This window comes from Microcaecilia unicolor, chromosome 11 (genome assembly GCF_901765095.1).
Source record: "Microcaecilia unicolor chromosome 11, aMicUni1.1, whole genome shotgun sequence".
Lineage (NCBI taxonomy): Eukaryota > Metazoa > Chordata > Amphibia > Gymnophiona > Siphonopidae > Microcaecilia > Microcaecilia unicolor.
Window position 1 is genome coordinate 67,993,944 of NC_044041.1, and position 21,256 is coordinate 68,015,199.

General features: G+C 41.0%; 1 protein-coding gene across 10 annotated transcripts in view; it reads right to left on the bottom strand.

Moving 5' to 3' along the window:
• The window catches only part of DAZAP1 (DAZ associated protein 1), a 232,537-nt gene that overhangs the window by 61,551 nt on the left and 149,730 nt on the right, over positions 1–21,256 (bottom strand). For 4 of the 10 annotated variants that reach the window (XM_030220232.1, XM_030220230.1, XM_030220228.1 and 1 more), the window contains exons 6-11: positions 17,597–17,645; positions 6,584–6,666; positions 3,382–3,532; positions 3,009–3,038; positions 2,259–2,399; positions 1,207–1,380 (exon numbers count right to left, since the gene is read on the bottom strand). In XM_030220232.1, coding sequence (XP_030076092.1) covers positions 1,207–1,380; positions 2,259–2,399; positions 3,009–3,038; positions 3,382–3,532; positions 6,584–6,666; positions 17,597–17,645 — 628 coding nt within the window. Of the gene's footprint in view, positions 1–613; positions 691–1,206; positions 1,381–2,258; positions 2,400–3,008; positions 3,039–3,381; positions 3,533–6,583; positions 6,667–17,596; positions 17,646–21,256 lie in introns of all 10 variants that reach the window. The other 6 variants (XM_030220234.1, XM_030220233.1, XM_030220235.1 and 3 more) reach the window with 3 other exon arrangements.

Here is a 21,256-nt window from a genome sequence, read left to right on the forward strand (position 1 = left end):
CGCGACAAAAGTCCCCTGGGCCAAAAATCACGAGGAGTCACAAAAAAAACGCAGCCCCTTCGCGAAGCAGAAAAAAGAGAACTGAGGGAAGATCGCGGACAGGAAGTCACTCGCGCATGCGCGGTGCGTTGTCCCCGCGCCCGTCTCGTCACTTCTAGAAGTTTTAAAATTTTTTCTTTTAACTCTGGAGCTCCTGGGCTGTCGCGGACGACAACCCATGTGTGATGATGTCCAGCCTGCTTGTCCTCGGAGAAAGTGGGATTACAGCCTGTAAATTAAAAAGGCAGGTCTGTTTACCCCACACAAGCCCTAAATGGCCAATTGGCTTTAAAACCAACATCTTCAAAAGGCACTTGTTAATGACAGAGCAGCAAACAGAAGCTGCCACATGTAAGAATACTCCACCAACTACCTGAAACCTATAGTTCACCCACAGCTATAGTCTCCTATCCAAAACCACAATCTGTCAAAGGTGGCAGAACTTCATGAAGCATTTCATTGTACACCAGCTCACTATTCTAAGACAACAGACAACGGTCACCAGTGTGTGTGGTGGTGGTGGGTGGGTGGTGGGGGGTGGGGGGGCTAGAAAGGATGATCTAATTCTACCTACCGTCTCTTACCTTTTTTGGCCTTCTTGGCAACTTAGAGATCAAATCCATTCGGATAATTTCACAAAGCAGGCATTTCCTAGAAAGAGTGATTTCTTCAGGCTTTTTATGTGGGAATGGATTAGGCATGCACTACAAACGCCCACCATGAACACCCACTTCAGGCTGTGATGCTACTGTTTCCCCAACCCAGCAAGAGGAAAGAGAGCACTGTCCCAGCAACAGGATACAGTGCCCCTGGTCTCAAGGAGCCAGTGCCTTTTTTTTTTGGAAAGGGGAAGGAGGGGGCAGATTAGGCTGGATCACATGAAGTGCCCAGGCAGAACTAGATCACAACATACTATGGTAACTGAAAGGGGGCTAACTGTGAATTACTACCAAACTGGTTTTTCATATTTGACCCCTTTGAAGCGGAACATTCAGAGCTCCCGTTGTTAGCGCAGATGTGTTCCACTGGAGGCCATGTCAGGCATCCTTTGCTCCCAGTTACAAAAAACACACAACAAAAGTAAAAAAAATAAAAACAAAAAAAAAATAAATAAAAACACAAGCTGGAATGGATTCCTTTACATCTTTTTTTCTAATGAATACGTACCATACTGACTGAAGGGAAACTCTGGCTGAGCTGTTGGTGGTTTGCTCAAATCCTGAGCTTGCTGAGATGCTGGGGGAAAAGCCAATGGGGTTGCTCCAGGAGTTGCAGGTGGAGGAGGCACTCCAGGGGGAGCAAATTGATCAGGTGGCGGTGGTGGAGCACCATAACCAAAACCTGAGAATAAAATACACTAACTTTATTACAAAGTAGAATCACATTTTTCTCTATTGCAGAGGCAGTAAGACTTCACAGTCTGGCGAAGGCTTCACCTACATCTCTAGCGTCCCCTTTCAGAGTACAAAACCCTGTTTTTAAGGATCAGGGCAAAGCACAAAAGCCCAACACACTATATACAGGAGTGCACATCTATAGCTAGAGAAAAGCCATACAAACTTTATTCTATAAATAGGGCGGGGCAGGGCAGTACCCAGGTTGTGAGCTCCTTTGGGAGTACAATATATCAGACAAATCCAAGTGAATAAACTACCTTGCAATGTCACCCACAGTGGTCCTAATAATTTTGGAAGCATACTCATATCACTATTCTGTAGAGCAGTACTGAGTTGCTTAAGATGTTTTATTGAACACCCCAGAAAAATATAAGATACAGAAGTTACATGCACACTGTTTTAAGAGGTTGGAGATTTTGTCTGTCTTTAGCTTTTGCAGCCTACGCCCAGGACAAGGAATAGTGCCCGGGAAAGGATGCAGAATCAAACTACTGAGATTTGTCACTTTTTTTTTTTTTTTTTTTTAAGGATTTCTCATATTTATCGTTTTCCTTTAGGAATAAACATCTTTAGATATCTACACACCATTTTAAATTCTAGCAAATTCAGATTTACCAGTGTCTATAGATGACTGAAAACCTGCGGCACAACTCAATAGCAAACAAGACTTAGCATAAAACAACTTTATTAAAAATCAAGCAGAAATTTACCCATACATTTACTAAAGAATCATAAATAACATCTTCAGAATGCGCACACAAATACAACTGAGCAGAGAAAGAGCTGCATTACACAAAGAGGTCCTCTGCTGTTGGCACTTACTGAATGGTGGAGGGGTGCCATAGCCCTGAGGAAAGCCTTGTGGTGGTGCAAATCCACCTGGTGGCGTTGAAACTAGGTAGGAGGCAAAGGGTGGTGGAGGTGGAGGTGGTGGTCCTCGGCCTGCGGGTGGTCCAAACCCACCTAAAGACATTCAATAATAAAATAATTAGATTGCATACTCAGTGCAGAAGTCAGGTTTATAGATTCTAGCCAGTGCAGGGATACAGAACAGTACAAAAGTGGGCCCTATTAGACCTGCCAACTATAATTTATAAATAAAACTACTGGAAACTTAGTGCATAAGTATTGCCACACTGGGACAGACCAAAGGTCCATCGAGCCCAGTATCCTGTTTTCAACAGTGGCCAATCCAGGTCACAAATACCTGGCAAGATCCTAAAAAAGTTCAATACATTTTATGCTGCTTACTGGCAGACATTTATGATTCAGGATGATGCTTTGAAAAACAAGGTCTCCCCCCCCTTTCTTCCCCTTCATCTCACCACTTTTATCTTTGACATCAGGGAAAGATGATTGATTATGTACTTAAGTGTTTTCCCCCTTCTCCTCAGTTTCTTTTAAATTTAGTCATTCATTTTATTGTTTGTGTAGACTTTGGTGAGTTGTTTATAATAATAATAATTTAAATGATTTACGAGTAAATTAAAAACAAAACACTGGAAACCATGACAAATGAACACATGTTCATCCAAGGCTTGTGCTGCTTCCCCAAAGTACTATAGTACTTACTGATGGGCTGTGCTGCTTGCATCCACATTCCTAAAAGAAAGAACAATTTATGGAAGTGTTAGGAGAACAGCTTCAGAATGTTTGGGTTCACCCCACAAAAGCATCTGCTTTTTGTCTCCAGTTCCCCATGACCTAGTCCTTGCTGCAGAGTCAAGCAGTGCAGTTTGCAGGGGAGAAGACTAACTAAATCAGCAACTGATACAGTGGGGAGCATGAAGCCTTAAGGGCTATAGAAGAAACAGCCGCTCTGGATGGCTTTACAATAAAATAGAATGCTTCTTCATAGCCTATGTTTAAAAAAAAGTTTTTCAGTGACTTGAAAGATCAACACTGTTCATGTAAAGTAATATTCAGATTGCAGTAAAGATATTACCTTGTGGACCAAATCCTGGTTGCCAAGGAGGAGCAGGCTGCCCTGGCCAACCATTGGCATTTGGCATGGCCCTGCTTCCCCATTGACTGGCTCCTTGCTGGCCTGGAGTTTGGCTTTTGGTATCTCGAGGTTCTGCTCGTTTCACTTCCACCTAAAAAGACAGGATACATTCAGAAGAGTAGTCACTTGCTAATGCATCCCTCCCCCCTCCCCCACATCTCCATAGTTAATTCTACACTTAAGCACCTTAAGACTTACAACTAAATACTTAATTTAAAACTTATTTAGGCCAGTAAAATTTAATAAAATGTTTCTCAGGTACAATAGTTAGCAACTATAAGACACCAAAAGCCCTGTGTGCATACTTGATTATACAAAAAAAAAAAAAAAAAAGTCATTTTAAACCCACTCTTGAAAAAAAAAATTAATAAAACTGCAGCACCTCTTAAGAGCTGCTGGAATATTGCATGGCAGCCAAATGCCCTTTTCCCCTCAGAGTATCTTTGGATACCTCTTCAGCAATGATTTAAAACTAGGGGTTTTTTTTTCCCTATCTAAAAAGGGTACAAGGTGTGCTGTTGCATCGAAGTTCTCTTTAGAGCCACCCTATAATAGTCAGCACCTCTCATACCTGAGAAACACAGCCTTTTAAAAAAATATACTTTGCCTTTTTCTACTTTGATTTTATTTAAATATCTAAATGGAAGATAAAGACTTACCTTCCCATGCTAACGCTTAAAGAATCTCAATTTAATTAACTTGAAAATAATGTCAGAGGGAATGGAAGTGGTAAAGAGAATCTTATATTATATCTAACAAAACAAAACAAAAAAAAACACATGCAAGGTAATACAAAAACTGGACAGTTTTGAGTCAATAAGAAGCAAATTTTCATACTGTGTTGTAGGTTAGCATCCCAGAATACAAACACTTTCCTATCCAAAACACTGCCTGCAGAGTAATTGACTCACGCTCTTACTAATCTCAGCTGTGCACTCTTCACTCTGATTGTGGGCCCATTTTAAAAGTATCAGGAGTATGACTCAGAAGTGCTCATCCACTCCTATTCATATCAGAGCAAACAGGAAATCATCAGTACAAGGGCAGACTGGGCTTTTTCCTTTTTTGCATATCTGTATGAAAGGAAGGCTGTACAACACAAACACTTACAAAATTAAACTAAAAACTTGTTTCATCAATATGGCAGTTCAGTAATTCAACTGCATTTGCTACAAGCTCTAAGGGGCCTAAAGATGACAGAATATTATGCCCTACATGAATGTTTCTTAAACCAGCCCTGATCAGGTGTTACCTCAGAAAAAAAGTCACTACTGCTTGAAAGCTCAGATCTGTCACAAGAAACACCAGTGGTGGCTCTCAAATGTGCTTCTCTACTTCCTAAAAACAGCAAGAGATCCCCGATATAGGAACCTACAGCATGTAGGGCATGGCCTGCTGGGCCCTGCTTTGTGCAACATGCATTGCATATAGCACAGTCACTTAGGAGGATTTCAGCACTTCCCTAGCTTTTCTTTTGGCCACAAATTCTCTCCCATGTCCATATCGCATGCTACAAGGAAGCTGGTAAGATCTGGGCTTCAAGAAGTTAGGAAACTATACCGCCCATCACAGATAGGGGTGCTGATGCATACCTTTCCAAAGGGATAAGTAGTGCTGATATAACATTTTACTGATAAAGCATCACTTTCAGGAGCTGTGTTTTCTTTCATAAGAGCATCTGCCTGCTCCTTTACATACCAGATCAAGGGAAAGCACAGACCAAGTTGTTCAGCAGATCTCAGAAGAGGAAGTGATACCACCACTTGCCACTCACTAAGCCTGGGGAAAGCACAAAGTAGAGCAGCCAGAGGTGTTCCCTTCTCATAATGAATACAACGGATGGGCTGACAGATGAACAGCTTCATGTCTAATGGAACTGTTTACAAACTACACATTCAGAATGGGCTACTTTTCCTTGAGGCTATTCATTTTGTCAACACTTGCTGCTTTAAATATAATATATATTTTTAAGTATGTGCATATTAACACAGTGGCTGAGATATCCTATGTAAAATCTGGGAGTGAATGTTTGATAATAAACATTTCTGGTGCAAGACAGTGCATCTAAGCAGTAATTATAAAATAGCAACATTCAGCATTTCCGAAATTCTGTAAGCTGCTCTTTAGTATTATTAGGAAGAGTTATACAAATGACATTACACACCGCAGCAAATGGCCATGTCATAGAAGAACCATACAACACATATAGCAATCCTATACCAGTGTGCAATATCATTACCGACTCTTAGTAATATTGCTGCCGCCAAACAATGACTCACTGTAGTACAGCGAGGCAAAGGACAGCAATATAAAATGCCCATGTGTTAAGGGACTCTGAGCATCATTTTCAGTGAGGATACATTACCACTCACTTACAGTTACCAAAAGAAATGGCAGCAATAATAAAATATGTAATTTAAAAAATAAAAACCCACACCACTCCCCTTTATTCCCTTCCTGCTCTTGGCTTTCCTTTATCCAGTATACACTGACATTTCCAGAAGGGTAAAAATCCTTTCAGAACAGGAAGGCACAGAATTTTTCACCCTCTTGACCTGACAACACAGTATGAACAGGTGGTCACTCAACTGTATGGTGGTTTAATACTAAGAATTTGTGGGTTTGTACTAAAGTTTCACAGTAAGTGACCAATTAAAAAATATTACTACCAATCCTTCAAGATGTATTTCATGATTTGTTTTGTTTCTGGTTTGAATTGTATCATAGAATTGTTCTGAGCCTCTCTGTGGCATATTAGTACTACAAGTTTGGCCTGAAAAGCACATCTGAAGGAGTGGTACTTTAAACCAAATCTTAGGCAGCTTAGTAGATTTTGCTGGATACACAGAAAAAAAAATGCTTCTCACAAAAATAGCCATCTCTACTGCCGTAAAGCCTGCAGTCATAGTGCACTCACAATCTGCTCAAATTTAAAACAGAATCCCAAGTATCTCTGTCACAGGAGCCTCTTGAATAAGCAATTAAAGACTCCTTCCCTTTTCATTTCACCCAAAACAGATTACATTACAAGTAACAGCCCAAATTATCTGAACCTTCAACAGTACTATGGATTGCCAGTGAAATCCACAGATGCCCCAGACTTGGTTTCATCTTAAGATAAAATAAAACTACAACTACACACTTTTTTGCCCATGATGTCGTGAAAATGCATGTTGACAGCCTGGTCCACTGATTGTTCGTCCTCGAAAGTTATAAATCCAAAACCTAGCCAACGACGAAGAGTGAATCAAGGTAGCAGGGTGTTGTGACACAAAACAGGATGATGAACAGTATTAAGGGCAGACCAAGGGTTCAAGAAGACTTTCAGATGTAAGCTATAAATGGCAATAATAATTTAACCTTGGAAGCAGCAGCCACAATAACGAGCTGGAAAGAAATCCCCCAGTCACAACAGTCCCAGAGGGCAAGATGGGTCTTACCATCCTGAGGGGATTGGAAAAATATACTTACAACACATCTACCCTCAATCAAATTTGCAATAAAGCTGGTGACAGCTGTATGAAACAAGCCAGGGGGATGTTTTTTTTTAGGGGGTGCTATATTTGGTATTTTGCACCACCCAGAATCTATGTTACAAATAACAGCTCAGATAAAAGTAAAGAACTTGCAACTTGATGCATGAAAAGTAAATCAAGTCCATTCAAGATCTGATATGTAACTTCAAATTCTCTCCAAGAAAAACAGCTTTTCTGAAAGTCCACAGTTCCCCCTTGGTTGGCAATTTGCTTTGCAGCTAGTGCTGACAGCAGCCATATATTGCTCTAAAGCGTTAAACAGAAATACAGTACTTCTAACAATTAGTGTCTCTAAACTTATCCAACAAGGTTGGGTAAGCTCAAAGAGGCCTATGGAGAAGATTCTATAAAAATACACAAAGATACAGGCCAAAATCATTTTCAGCAGCTCAAATTCTGCTGTCAGCAATAAGAGAAAGAGACAACACTGAAAGGAAGTGTCAAAAGAACTAAGGAAAACAAGAGAAAAACCCTTTTCATTTCCCAGACACGAGTCCAGCAGTGTAAACGAAGTTCTGTTGGAATGTGATCACAGACAGCAGCATTCCACTGCACTGTTAAGACACAGGCTCCTAGCCTCTCAATTCTGTAGTCACAGATATGAAAGACCCACTCCTTGATATGTGGGGTAATGAGAAATTTGCTGACTGAGAGTGGTAAGAATTTTAGTGAAGGAAACAGAATTTATCACAATCACCACAAGATGATGAGCCCTTCCTCCCTAGGGTCCATCAGCACCACAGAAAGGTAGAACTGCTGTAGCCCTTTGCTCTGGAGGGGTGACATGAAAGCTAATGAAAGACTGTGCCCTTGCAACTACCTCTGGGCACACTACACCATCAAGCAAGGCACTTGCCTTCAAATTTCTTCAGCATTTAGCTACCTTACATTGATTAAAAGATACATCTATACAGAAACTACTTGCTGCACTTAAAATGACTTTACACATCTGATCTTAAAACTGGTGAAGGTTACATGTACATACTTCTGTTTAAACAAAGAAGACCCAAGATTTACAAAACTGTCATGGATAAAAAAAAAACAAGAATGCTGAAGCTTCGTTTACACCTGCACTGGAAGACAAAGCCCGTCCCCTTCTCTGCCTCTGGAACTGGCCTGTACCTGTGTGATATTGCTTATCAAATACCTAAAGAAGAGAAATCTTGAGAGATTGTTAATCACAGTGGAACAAGTCACAGAGAAAAGAAAATACTTAACATTACTGTACTTTACTATGAAACACTTAAATATGGCCTAAGGATGTATAAGTATGTCTTAATTTAAAAATGGAGAGAGACTTAAAAGCTTAAATATGGAGTGATGTTTATATTCCTTGATAATGGAATCAGTAAAGAACTGAAGGCTCAGATGGCAAACTATTCTGCAGCATGTAACATGGCAGGGGACCGGAGCAGCTCCAAGGATTCCAAAGTTCTGTGCAAAACATGAGGCGCGCTGTATACCACATGGGTATGGAAGTTTGAGAAGGCAGGAAATCATGCAACAAGACAGAGCAGGTCACAAGTGTAGCCTCTGCAAATATCAGATGAAATGTGTTTCTTTAAATAATGGTTACTGTTCCTTTCTTCCATCTATACAGCTATGTTTCTGTCCCACTACTTTATTCTTTACACTGGCTCCAAACTCACAAGTGAAATTTAGTGATTTTGTTGTTAGAGTGTCATGTCAGAATGGGCCTGCCTATTTAAGGAAGAAACTGGCAAGGTCTGCATCATTTGCTCAAGTCATGGGGCCTTATCTGCTATTTTTTTTTTTTTTTTAAGTATTTTATCTAATTTTATATTTTACAAGCATTAACTTGCAAAAAAGAAACACAGAAACAGAATGCTTTCATTGACTATAACATTAAGAACAAATTATTGAGGATTATTACAACAAACTATGACTTTCTTAGACCACTTAAAAGGAGGGGAGGGTACTTTACAGATAAGGAGATCCGTATCAGAAAGAAAAACAAACACAAAATAGGTATATGGTCTGTCCTTAATTTCCACATATTATACATAATCAATACTTTCTCTCATTCCTTCGGTATACTGGAGAGCTTTTTCATATCTAGGAATGTATGAAGTTGTTCAGGTACAAAGAAAACATACTTATTTCCCAGATATCTTACTAGACATTTACAAGGGTAGGCTAGTAAAAATGTTGCTCCTATTACCCGTGTCTCTTCTCTAAGAGCTAGAAACTGTTTTCGTCTATCCTGTGTAGTCTTTATGACATCTGGGAAAATCCATATTCTCTGTCCACAAAACATTTTTGAGGAATTTTTAAAGTAAAGTTTCAATACTGAGTTTAAATCCTGTTCAAAGACAAATGAGGCAATTAATGTCTGCCTGTTAGTAACTTCCGTCAAAAAATCTTCCAGTAAAGCTGATATATCTTGAATTTCCAAAGGCTCCTGATTCGGTGGCAAATTTCTCAGTCCATTTGGATTAACCCCAGATTGAGAAGGTAAAGGCAAATAATACACCTTATTTAAAGGAGGGATAGCTGTTGAAGGATAATGTAAAATCTCCAGCAGCTATTTTTTAAAGAAATCTATTGGGGTTAATCCTACAGTCATAGGAAAATTTAAAATCCTTAAGTTCAGTCGCCTATTACAGTTTTCAAGTTGTTCAGTTTTCCTAGAGATTGAAATTTTATCTTTAATATATCAGTAGTAGATTTTAAATCTTTTACTTCCTGTTGCGTTTGTTGTATCTGATTCATCGAATCTAGCTTTACTTTTTCTAATGAATTAGTTAGTATTTCCACTTTACTCACAAGAAGAGCCGTTTCTTTAGCAGATTTTGAAACAAGTGTTGTCAGGGATTGAATAGCTCTCCAAATAGACTCTAAGGAGAACTCCGTGGGAGCTAAAAGCTCTCCGATCACATCTCCTGTAGCCTGAGCTGGTGCACTGCCGAATGAGGCTCCCACAGAAACAACTTCCGATAGTGCTGGTTCCTCTGCACTTCATTCAAGAAACACAGGACACGGAGGAGGATTTAGATCCGGAGGTGGTAGTGATATCTCTGGGCCGAAGAGAGCCAAAGCTCCTCCTTCGGCTCTCAAAGTGGGATCATCCGTTCCGGGTTGTGGAAGGTTCGACACGTAACTGTCAATCGTCTGCTGGATAGGAGAGGATGTTCTGGCCGACAGCAGAAGACCTTTTACATTCCCCTTCCTTTTAGTGTGAGGCATATTAGCAAGAAAATAGTAAGAAGTATACCAGCAGAAAATCCGATCGAACCGCTAACGTGTTCAGGACGCCATCTTAGGACCGTCCCCTCTACCTGCACAACAGTGATTTTCAAACCTGGTCCTGGAGGCCTTATCTGCTATTTCTACCAATAAAGTAGAAAGGAAATCAAAGATGTAAGCCATGGCTTTTCCCCATGGCTGCCCTTTTGCTTTGGAATAAGTTACCAATTGATATTAGGCTGCAGCAAAACTGTTTTCAGAAGCAGCTAAAACACAGGCTCTTTTGAGGGATTAGCAGCTTTTGGGTGCCCAGCTTCTTAGCTTGGTCTGGCAGATTTCTAGTTTGTTGGACTGTATGGTTGGTTATTTTATATGGACTTACCTGTTAATTTCCTTTCCTTGAGTCCTGCCAGACCAATCCACATATGTGGATTATGTCCCCTGCCAGCAGATGGAGCAAGAGAAAAAGCTCAGGCCTGACCACTCCCCTTTATAAAGGGCCGGTATTGCCTTCAGTTCCATAGTATCATATGTCAAAGACAAGATAATTGTAGCAATCAAATTTTGCTCCAATTCACTACCCAAACCTGATGCAGTTAAAATCACTGTCACTAATCCAGGAATTGGCATTCCACATACCAAGGGTATGACTACCTTCAGAGTGAGCTACAACATACTCACTGTTAGTTTTCTGAATTGTCTGACAGAACCTTTAAACCCTCATGGCTTCCATATACGAGTTCTTGGCTGGTTTGGTAGGACTTAATGAAAAAAACCTAACAGGTAAATTTAACTTCCTTATTGTCCATGCCAGAGAGGTCCAGACAAGTAACATGTACCCGATCTCTACCCAGACCAGGTGGGAGGAAACCCTGATAGCTCTTAGAACTTTTACACCTAAGATGTACACACTCAAGACCCACATCCCCATGTTGAGGCACTTGGGGCCTCATATCTAATTGCGCTAGTGGTTCCTGCATGGCATTGCTGACGGAGCCCATTCAAAGTGAATGGGCTTTGCCAGCATTACCACGAGGCCCTTAGAGAAGGAATGCAGTGCAGGCAAGGTCACTGCCCTGTCATCATCCTCTGGAAAGATAGATTCTAACCCTGAGCTCTAATTGAATGGTCAAGCCAGCTCTCTGGGGCTTGCCAGCTTCTACTGGTGGGGTCTGAAGTGATCATCTCCATTCCTTCTCTTGAAACTGCTGTCTTAAGGGTAAGAGTAATGCATATGATATACTGCCTGTGTAGCAGTTTACATATTATATGTAGGTACTTTAGCTGACCCCAATGGGCTCAAATTTCACTGTACCTTATTAGAACATATTAGGTGACCAAAAACCTATTAAAAATTCAGACAGAACTGGGCACCTACAAACACCTCAAAGGTAACTGAAAACAGATCAGAGTAGGGGTGCCTATTCTCAAATCAACTTCACATGTGGCTCACTACTGCTCTTAATGTTGAGTCCTGCGTAGTGTCCAATCAAGAATACTCCAAGTGCTACTGTGAAGCAGAGCTAGAACTCTTTGCGACAAGCCTCTGAATTTAGACCAGTACTGGGAGTGGGTGACCCAGGAGGTGAAAAAGGGCTGCCCCGTAAGCACCTCCAGCCAACCTCTGAATTTTGGTTCCTCAAATTCCAAGAATTCTCTAACAGACATTACCCTCTTGGAGAATATCAAAACTGCACCACAAGTTCGAGATCATCATGTCTGCCATTCTATGTTGGAGCTCCCAAGAAGCATGGCCATAAACATTGTGGCCCTGTGCACTAGCCTCAGCCAGGCAACACAGAGAATCCAGCCAAATGAGCTCCTAGCCATTAATCTGTCCAGGAGTTTGTTAGGTTCAGCACAGGGATGTTTGAGACCTCCCTCCTCTGTATATAGTTACCAACAGGGAGGTTACCATGGCCCCACATCCAGGGGATGTTGGACCTGACACAGGCAATGAGTCATGGAGCCAATGCATATAGCTGCTAGAAAGAGAGACTAAAGACCAAAAACAGATTAAACAGATAAACAACTTTTATCATGCGGGTCATTTAATGCTGGGCTTTTCTCAGATTGTGCTTTTACAAGACCGAAACATTCCATATCCTTCTCTTCATCAGGAAGGGAATACAAAACCCTTTTTTATAGACCACTGTAATGCTGGAATCAGGTATCACCAGCCCAAGGAGGTCACATCTCCCACTATCAGATGTAACAGGAAGCTTTGGGGCATAGGTGACCTACGACTACCCATGACAAACACAGAATCTCTACAAGAGGAAGGAATAGTAGAAATTGTTAGTACAGGTGGGCAAACTAGACTGGTTGTCATTTTCTATATTTCTATGTATTTAGGAATACAAGATCCTCAAAGAGATCATCTCATGTCCATCTGAGAACTAACTGGAAAGCCAGCCTTAGAAATAAGGGTCCAAGCTTCTCTTTTCCTCGAACAACCTCCCCATTTAGAAACTACCTTCTCAGAAGGGAATGATCTCCCATTCCTTTTGTTACAGTCAGTGAAATACTCTACCATTCCTAACATTTCCAAGGTCAACCTGTGGTACCTTCCATGTAGCAACAGATTAGAACTAGGATGGGCTCAAAGCAGAGCTTGAAGGCACTGCTGGAGCAGGACTACCCAGGACTTCTTTCTTCTTTAGTTATCCTCAAGCTACGATGCCCAATTAATGAGCATAGGCTGATTCTTCCGGGTCCTAACAGGGCCGAGTTGGAGTCACCACAGTGCTCACTATTATCTGGCATCCAGTATATGGGACAATCATCCTCTTTCGTTTAGATCAGTCATCCTACAAACAATTTAGAGTTAGATTGAAAACTCATTTTTACTTATAGCCTTTGAGGACACTAAAGTGCTACACAAGGGGCAGCAGTAGTATTGCTGAGAATGTTAGTTTGATTGCTGCCTTCAGAATGAATTCAATCTTCTTGAATGACTGTCTATCCTGTATCTACTGGAGTTCTAATTCAGGTTTCTTATATTTTAATTATATACACTGCCTCGATCTGACATTGGCCAAGATTGGCAATTCAAAAGTTTTTAAACAAACAAGGCTAACCCTGGCTTTAAAGGCACCCTTTACCTGTATCTTGTGAACGTAGAGATCTAGTTCTGCAGGCTGTTCTTACCAGTGCTCCCTTAACTGGGATGAGAGAGAAGTGCACCCGACATGTATGTGATACCACTTGCTGAAATATTAACTTGGTAGAGGAACTGAAGTTGTGCAGGCTCTGCTGTGTCTGAGGGTAGATATGAAGCTTTCACAAACGTCTACATTTCTTCATCAAATGGAGAGAGCGCACTAAACTTGTGAATTCTTCATGCAAAGCAGCAATAAAGTGGCTGCCAATTCCACAAACACAGGAACACTTACCAAGTCTTATTCCATGCACAGCACATGGGCCATAGCTCAGTGTTGGAAACCCTCCATTTTGCTTATGGCTGATTGCTACCTTCTACAGATCACACCTGTCCCTCCTGATGCCTGCCTGTTCCCAAACCAGAGCAAACAGTGGGGGCTGATGGAAAAACAGACCAGTAGTGCTCACACAAAAGTTTTATTACATTAATGAAGGCTTGATACAACAGGAGCCGTGTTTCGGCAGTAGCACCTGCTTCAGGAGACTAAACAAATAAAAATACAAAAAGTAAAAGAAATACAGAATAAAAAACACAAATATGCAAAAACAAAGGGAATATGGTGAAACAGTACATTACATAGCAGTAAGCATACAAAAATCATGCATAAATCAATGTATAAAAGAACAATGTACAGCAAGTAAATCGACTTGTGCATTCCAAAGAAGGGCCAAAAGAACTACACATCTAATAATCAAATAGTATGTAAAATATTAACAGATTAGATCACCAAAATTGTTTTTTTTTTTTAGAAATTACAGAATAAAGTGACTATAAGGAACATACCAAACCACTAAAATAGGGCTAAACCAAATAAAGCGATTAAAGCTATAACAATACAGTATAAAAAGGATAATGTACAAAAAAAAATAAAAAACTGGAAACCAATGTGTGAAAAAATGATTACATAATCAATGTATAAAAAAATATGAAAAAAAATGATAAACCTAAAAATGTAAAAATATATTGTGTTGTATCAGTAAATAGTAAACAAATATGCACTGTAAAAACAAAATTACCTAAACCTTATGCCCTGAAAAGAGCAAGTCACTAAAAAAATAATGAAGCCTCATATTAAAGTGTTTTTCTAATTCACTATCTCTCTATATAAAATGCACCTCCAACGTTCTATTGAAGCCTCTCTTAGCAAAGTGAAGGGGGTGAGATCGCATTGTCTGCCCCGCCCACGCGTCAAACATGATGACGTCGAGGGCGGAGCTATGACACAACCAATCGCATCGCTCGGCAGCGAAGCGTCGAGAGCGCCGCCTCCTTCCCTGACGCTTCGCTGCCGGAACCGCCACGGAGGTAAATTTAAAAACAAGAAAAAAAAAAAAACGCATGTTGGGGGGAGAGAAGAGGGTGGCCAGTAAACTACAACAATGGGAGCGGGAGGGCAGGGGAAAAACCACAGCATGGATGCGAAGGGGGGGGGGGGGGGGGGGGGGGGGAGAAGAGGCCGGCCCAGGCTGCCACATGGGAGAGGAGCACGGATGCGAGGGGGGGTCATGGAAGGGAGAGAGGGGACTTGCTGGAAAAGGATGAATGGAGGCGGCAGGGGACAGAGGAGCATGGATGGGCATGGATTGGGAGGGCAGGGCTCAGGGAGAGAGGGGAATTACTGGAAATGGATGAATGGAGGGGGCAGGGGACAGAGGAGCATGGATGGGCATGGATTGGGAGGGCAGGACTCAGGGAGAGAGGGAAATTGCTGGATAGGGATGAATAGAGGGGACAGATGGGCATGGATGGATATGGATTGCAGGGCAGGCCTCAGGGAGAGAGGGCAATTGCTGGATAGGGAAAATGGATGGGCCAGGTGACAGATGAGCATGGATTGGAAGGGCAGGACTCAGGGAGAGGGGAATTGCTGGATAGGGATGAATGGAGGGGACAGATGGGCATGGATGGATATGGATTGCAGGGCAGGCCTCAGGCAGAGAGGGGAAATGCTGGATAGGGAAAAATGGAGGGGCCAGGTGACAGAGGAGCATGGATGGGCATGGATTGGAAGGGCAGGACTCAGGGAGAGGGGAATTGCTGGATAGGGATGAATGGAGGGGACAGATGGCCATGGATGGATATGGATTGTAGGGCAGGCCTCAGGCAGAGAGGGGAAATGCTGGATAGGGATGAATGGAGGGGACAGATGGGCATAGATGGATATGGATTGCAGGGCAGGCCTCAGGGAGAGATGGGAATTGCTGGATAGGGATGAATGGAGGGGGCAGGTGACAAAGGAGCATGGATGGGCATGGATTGGAAGGGCAGGACTCAGGAAGAGGGGAATTGCTGGATAGGGATGAATGGAGGGGCCAGGTGACAGAGGAGCATGGATTGGACTCACACTGTCACTCTGACTCTCAAACAGTCACTCTCACATACACTCTCCCAAACATACACACTCCGAGGAAAACCTTGCTAGCGCCCGTTTCATTTGTGTCAGAAACGGGCCTTTTTTACTAGTAATCTATAAAAGGCTGTGGCGAAATGAAAAACACAGAACAGCATGAAACATGGCTCATGTTGAGTGAATCCTTCATTAATGTAATAAAGCTTTTTGTGTGAGCACTACTGGTCTGTTTTTCCGTCAACCCATTTTGCTCGTGTCTGACTTATGGAGCAATGTTTCTTCTGTTTGCTTAATCTTGCTCCCAAACCAGACCAGATGCACTAGATGACACAACTACTACGATTTATCTGCAGACTGTCACCTCCACCATATCCAGACATAGTGAAAACAAGTGGTGGTGGTGGGTTAGGGTTTGATCACTTCGGATTCCCTGGCCCCCCCCCCCCTCCCAAGTATCCAAATCTGACACAGTGCTACAGGTCAGTGGGAAGCAGTCTAGGAGACACTATGTAGTCAGTAGCTCTGCCGTCAAATCCCACAAGTGAGGCACCAAACACCATCCAGTACTGGACCCACTGGTGTGGGAACTCAGCCTCCAATGAAGTCTATTCCCAAGGGGGTGGGGAGAATGAACCACAAAGGACTGTTGCTTGCACAGCTCTCTGAACTCGGTCTGATCCTCTGGGAATCTGGGCCTACAGACCTCCAGGGAATGCCCTTACTTGTAAGCTGTTACAGAAGGCTGCACCATCTTCTAAACCAAAAGAAATACCATGAAGCTGAAGGCAGCATTAGCCACCTCTAAGGGGTACTAAGTCAGCTCTGCGCTATTGTTCTCTGGCTTTGTCTGCTGACAGTTCATAACCCACTTATACAGACTGGTCTGGAACTGCTGATAAGGAATATAGTTACTAGGTTGTTAGGGGAAGATAGGGATGCCCAAAGGTGCAAGGTGATATATTTTGAAGATACAATGTTGATGGGTTCATTGAGTTATAAATTGCCCCAGGTCTTATGACAGAGGAGATTTATTTTGATTTATCTTGTTTTAACGCATTAATTGCTGCATGTGTGTTTGTTCTTGTTATGCTTTTTTATTCTCAATGTTTACTCTATATACTGCCTTCATTCCTGGAAATGTGGCTTACAACTTTCTCCACAACTTTCATTTGAGAAGTGCCCATTTGAAATAGTGAAAAATGAGAACATACTGAATCAGCAAGCGTATTCTATTTCTTCTTTTTGTAAACTGGAACATATGCTGTTTGTGCCTGGGGCAGAGTGGAACCACAAGCTCTCTGTGTCAAGGTGGCTTCATGGGCCAGTGTGGAAGTGCTCTCCCAATACTATTTGCAATGCACCAGAACGAGATCCTTAAGAAGCTGCAACATTTTCACCCCAGCCACATTGTCAAAAAATACAATTTATGACAACCAATCTATATTCATCTCCTGCTGTGAAACCAGTGCAAGCAGACGGATCGAAGGGGCTAACCATAACAGACATAGCCAGACAAGAGCACAAACAGCAATACCATGGCAAGCATGAAGCAGATTAGAAGGCAAACATAATGTTGCAAGATGAAAGAAGCAAACCTAATTAGAAAATTTTTAAAAAGATGGATTTTTTTTCCCCACAAAACACTTCAAAAATGGGGAAAAATACCTCAAAATGTGGAAATTAGCAAATAAGGGGGAAAAAAAAAAAAAAAACTTAGGGAGACAGAAAGTAGATACTCCCCTTTGGACTGGATGAAAAAAGTCTAGTGACCGAGTCAGAATACTGTTTAGATTCTTTACCGAGGCAACAAACTTCATAAATGTTTTTAAATGGTGTAAAATAGTTTGCCATCTGAATAGAGGAGGATGAATTTCAAGGACAAACTGAATCAGTATTTACCTCGAGGCCTCTGTTTCTCTGCATCATAAATCATTACAACTTCGGTGACCTGGAAAAGAGAAGAAAAACTCAGCAATGATTATGGCCAGCAACATGATTATCTCCAATTATATCTTTCAGATTAGATATAAAATAAAAAGGAAACATTTAACGTGATTCAATTTGCTAATTCATGTTTTTAAATATAGAATGTACGCCATTGTGCCACTGAACTTATCAGAACTGTATGAAAACAATACAGCAAAGAATCGTTTGCTAAAACTGTATATGTTTATATAAACAGTACAGTTTGTGTATAAAATCAATATGCATCTAAAATTGATAATGTCCAAAAAAAAATTCTTAAATAATTTGAAAATCTTATTTGAGAAAGTTGCCAAATAAAGGAAAATACTGTCAAGCTGTGGCATGTCAGCTGTCCGCACTTCACACAGCAGCACAGCTGTCTGTCTGCAGACTACATGCAGTTAAACTGCAGGAGTGGCATCCTAACATGGCTGTGCAAAATAAATTGTCTGAATGGGGCAGCCATTCATACATACATCACTTCCAATTTGAAAACAAAAAAAACATTTTAATTACAATAAATAAATAAATGACTCGCCATATAAACACACTAGAGAACACATTAAAAAGTTCCCCATTACAGGGGGAAACACGAAGAATAAGAGGGCAGGGAGGGTGGGAAGGGGGAAGGGGAAATAGTAGGTATAAAGATGGAAGAATGAAACATTATACTATGGTGGAAACTAATAATTGATTTGTTGTACTAATATAGGACAAAGAAGGTGGAACAATATTTGGTTATGTTAGATGCTGACAATAATGTAATGTTCTGTTGAATTCATGGATAATACAAATTGATGAAACACACAGAGGAAGAAAATGAAACACACTATCCCTGTGTAAGATAAATACTGTTTTATTATGTTATTACAAGATAATTGAGGAACAGAAAAATACTTGTATTAGTTTTATAATGTTTACAAGATGCGGATGTGTTGATTTCTTTCATAATAAAAAACAGTTGAAACATAAAAAGTTCCCCATGTTTCAAAACTGTGTTAGGACCAAGATTTCCTTTAAAAAAAAAACCTTGAGCCAACAGCGGAACCATCACGCTACCGACGCCTCCCCCTCCCTATCAAATTAACAATCCAGATCCATACCCACCCCATTAACTGCCTCACGTCCCATATCTAAGGTACAAGAATTACCCCTTCTCCACGATAAATTGGCAAGAAATCAAATAAAATACATTATAATGTGAACATCTGACAAAAAAATCATTTTATTATTTTTATTTTTATATATATAACAATATTCTAAGAAGTTACACTTGTCAGGAAAGTGTTATATCAAATTAACAGGCATAATAAAGAAAATACATATATTTCAACACTCAAGTCTACATTATTTTAGGGACATCCTATACATATGAGGATTAATATAGAATAATATTCTCAAAGGAAATACAGCATCTAGAAGACACTCAGAAACGTTAACCAGTTACGACTCCGTCAACTCTTTTAGATGTTATAGAAGACGATAACTGTGATGGATTAGTAAAACATACTTGTTTGAATCATAGGAAATTATACATTTGCAAGGAAAATGAAGATAGAATGAGGTGCCTAATCGCAAAACCTCTGGTTTTAATATCAAGAATTGCTTGCGTTTCTTTTGTGTTTCCTTCGAAACATCAGGAAACAATTGTATTTTTAGTCCCAAGAAAGGTATATCCTTATGCTTGAAAAACATCTTAAATAACCATTGTTTATCCAGGATTAAAGTCAATGTGGGTACCAAGGTTGCCGCAGTGGCCTGTTCAATATCGGAAGTTTCCAAGAGATTTGTAACATCCAAGGGTTCTTGTTGTTGCTGTGATATTTCTTGTAATTTTTGAGGTACATAATAAGCCTGAGTAATAGGTGGAAAATTTACCTCGGGTATTTTCAAAACATCCTTAAAATATCTTTTTAGCATCTCTAAAGGATTTACCATTTGAAGTCTTGGAAAATTTACAAATCTCAAGTTATATCTCCTCATATGATTTTCAGAAGTCTCCATTTTATTCCTAATATTGGATATATCTTTCAGCATAAGTATTTGAATGTTATCCACTTTTGTAGCTTTTTCTTCTATTTTACCAGTCTTATCAGAGACAAAAAAAAATCATTTTATATGCAATAAGCAAGATAGAAAAAATCAACAGCAATAGTCCTGTTTAATTCAACCTCGGGGTCCAAGTTACCAAGTCGCCCCACCCTTATAAAGGAAGCAGCCATCTGATCCTAGCAATGTCGAGCTGGAGCTGCACCCCTTTCAATGAGGCACAGATCCAAACCTACTGTAACAACCAGTTATCAAAACCAACTTTTTGATCTGTGTCCTCTCAATATGCCAGTTACCCCAGCTCTTCAGTGGGTGTCATGATATCAAACTGAATGCTCTGTAGTGTGAGCAAGCATCAAACATCTTATATGTCCAAAAGAAAAATAAAGACAAACCACCACTTTGCTTCTGTTCAACCACTCCATCCCAAATACCAGGTAGCAGGTGGTGCTCCACGATCCAGTACATACCAATCCAAGTTAACAATAACATCCAAGCTTCCAAACCGAGCTTTTGATCTATATCTTTTATTTTCTGCCTGTCAGCTCAAATTTCACCCTTACTCACCCTTCTCTTCCTCTTTTCATCTACCTGTCAAATCTCCATCTCCAGCTCTCCCATTCCCCATCTCAGTTCTTCCTTAGCCCTCCATTCCTTTTACCATATTTCTACCCTTTCTGAACATTATCATATAATAACATATAATAACACCTCTTCCTCTTTTCTACTCTATACAACTATGTAATCTTTGCTATATCTCTGTACCCATACATTGTAAGCCACACTGAACCTGCTATTGAGTGGGAAAGAGCGGGGTATAAATGCTACAAATAAATAAAATAAACGGACGAGATCACGTGGTGCCATGAGCTAGGCAGCAGCAGCTAGCAAGAGCTCCGGAGCCCCCATCTCACCACTAAATATAATACCAGATATTAACACCGCTTTTTCGTCTACTCGGGACGCCTGTCACATATGGACAGATATTTGAGGAATAATCCGGCCGGAATGGCGCAACGTTCCGCCAAAAAAGAAAAAACAAAACTGAGCGGAGAGGAGCCCAAAATGACTGACGAAATGGCGGTGGCGGCAAAAGAATTCACCGAGGCGCAACTAGATCAATTAACTGCAGCTATCGCAAAAGCCTGGGAACCTAAATGGGCGGCTTTGGACCGCAAGCTCAAGGGCTTCAACTCACAGCTCGATGGGTTAAAAACACAGGTGGCGGACGCAGAGGTCCGGATATCTGCATTGGAGGATGATTCCCAGGGCTATGCCCCTGATATCGCCGCACTAAAACAGCAACTCTCTGAGCAGGCGAGTAAGATCGATGATATTGAAAACCGCGCCCAAAGAAATAATATCCGTATCGTAGGGTTAGAAGAATCCCTCCCTGAGCGCAACCTAGAGGTATGGCTGGAAAATTGGCTCTCCAAAGAACTTGCCTTAACAGATACAATGGGCGCGCTGGTAATTGAAAGGGCCCATCATGTAGGCCGGAAACAGGAGACTCAGAACAGGCCGCGTGTTGCCGTGGCGAAGATC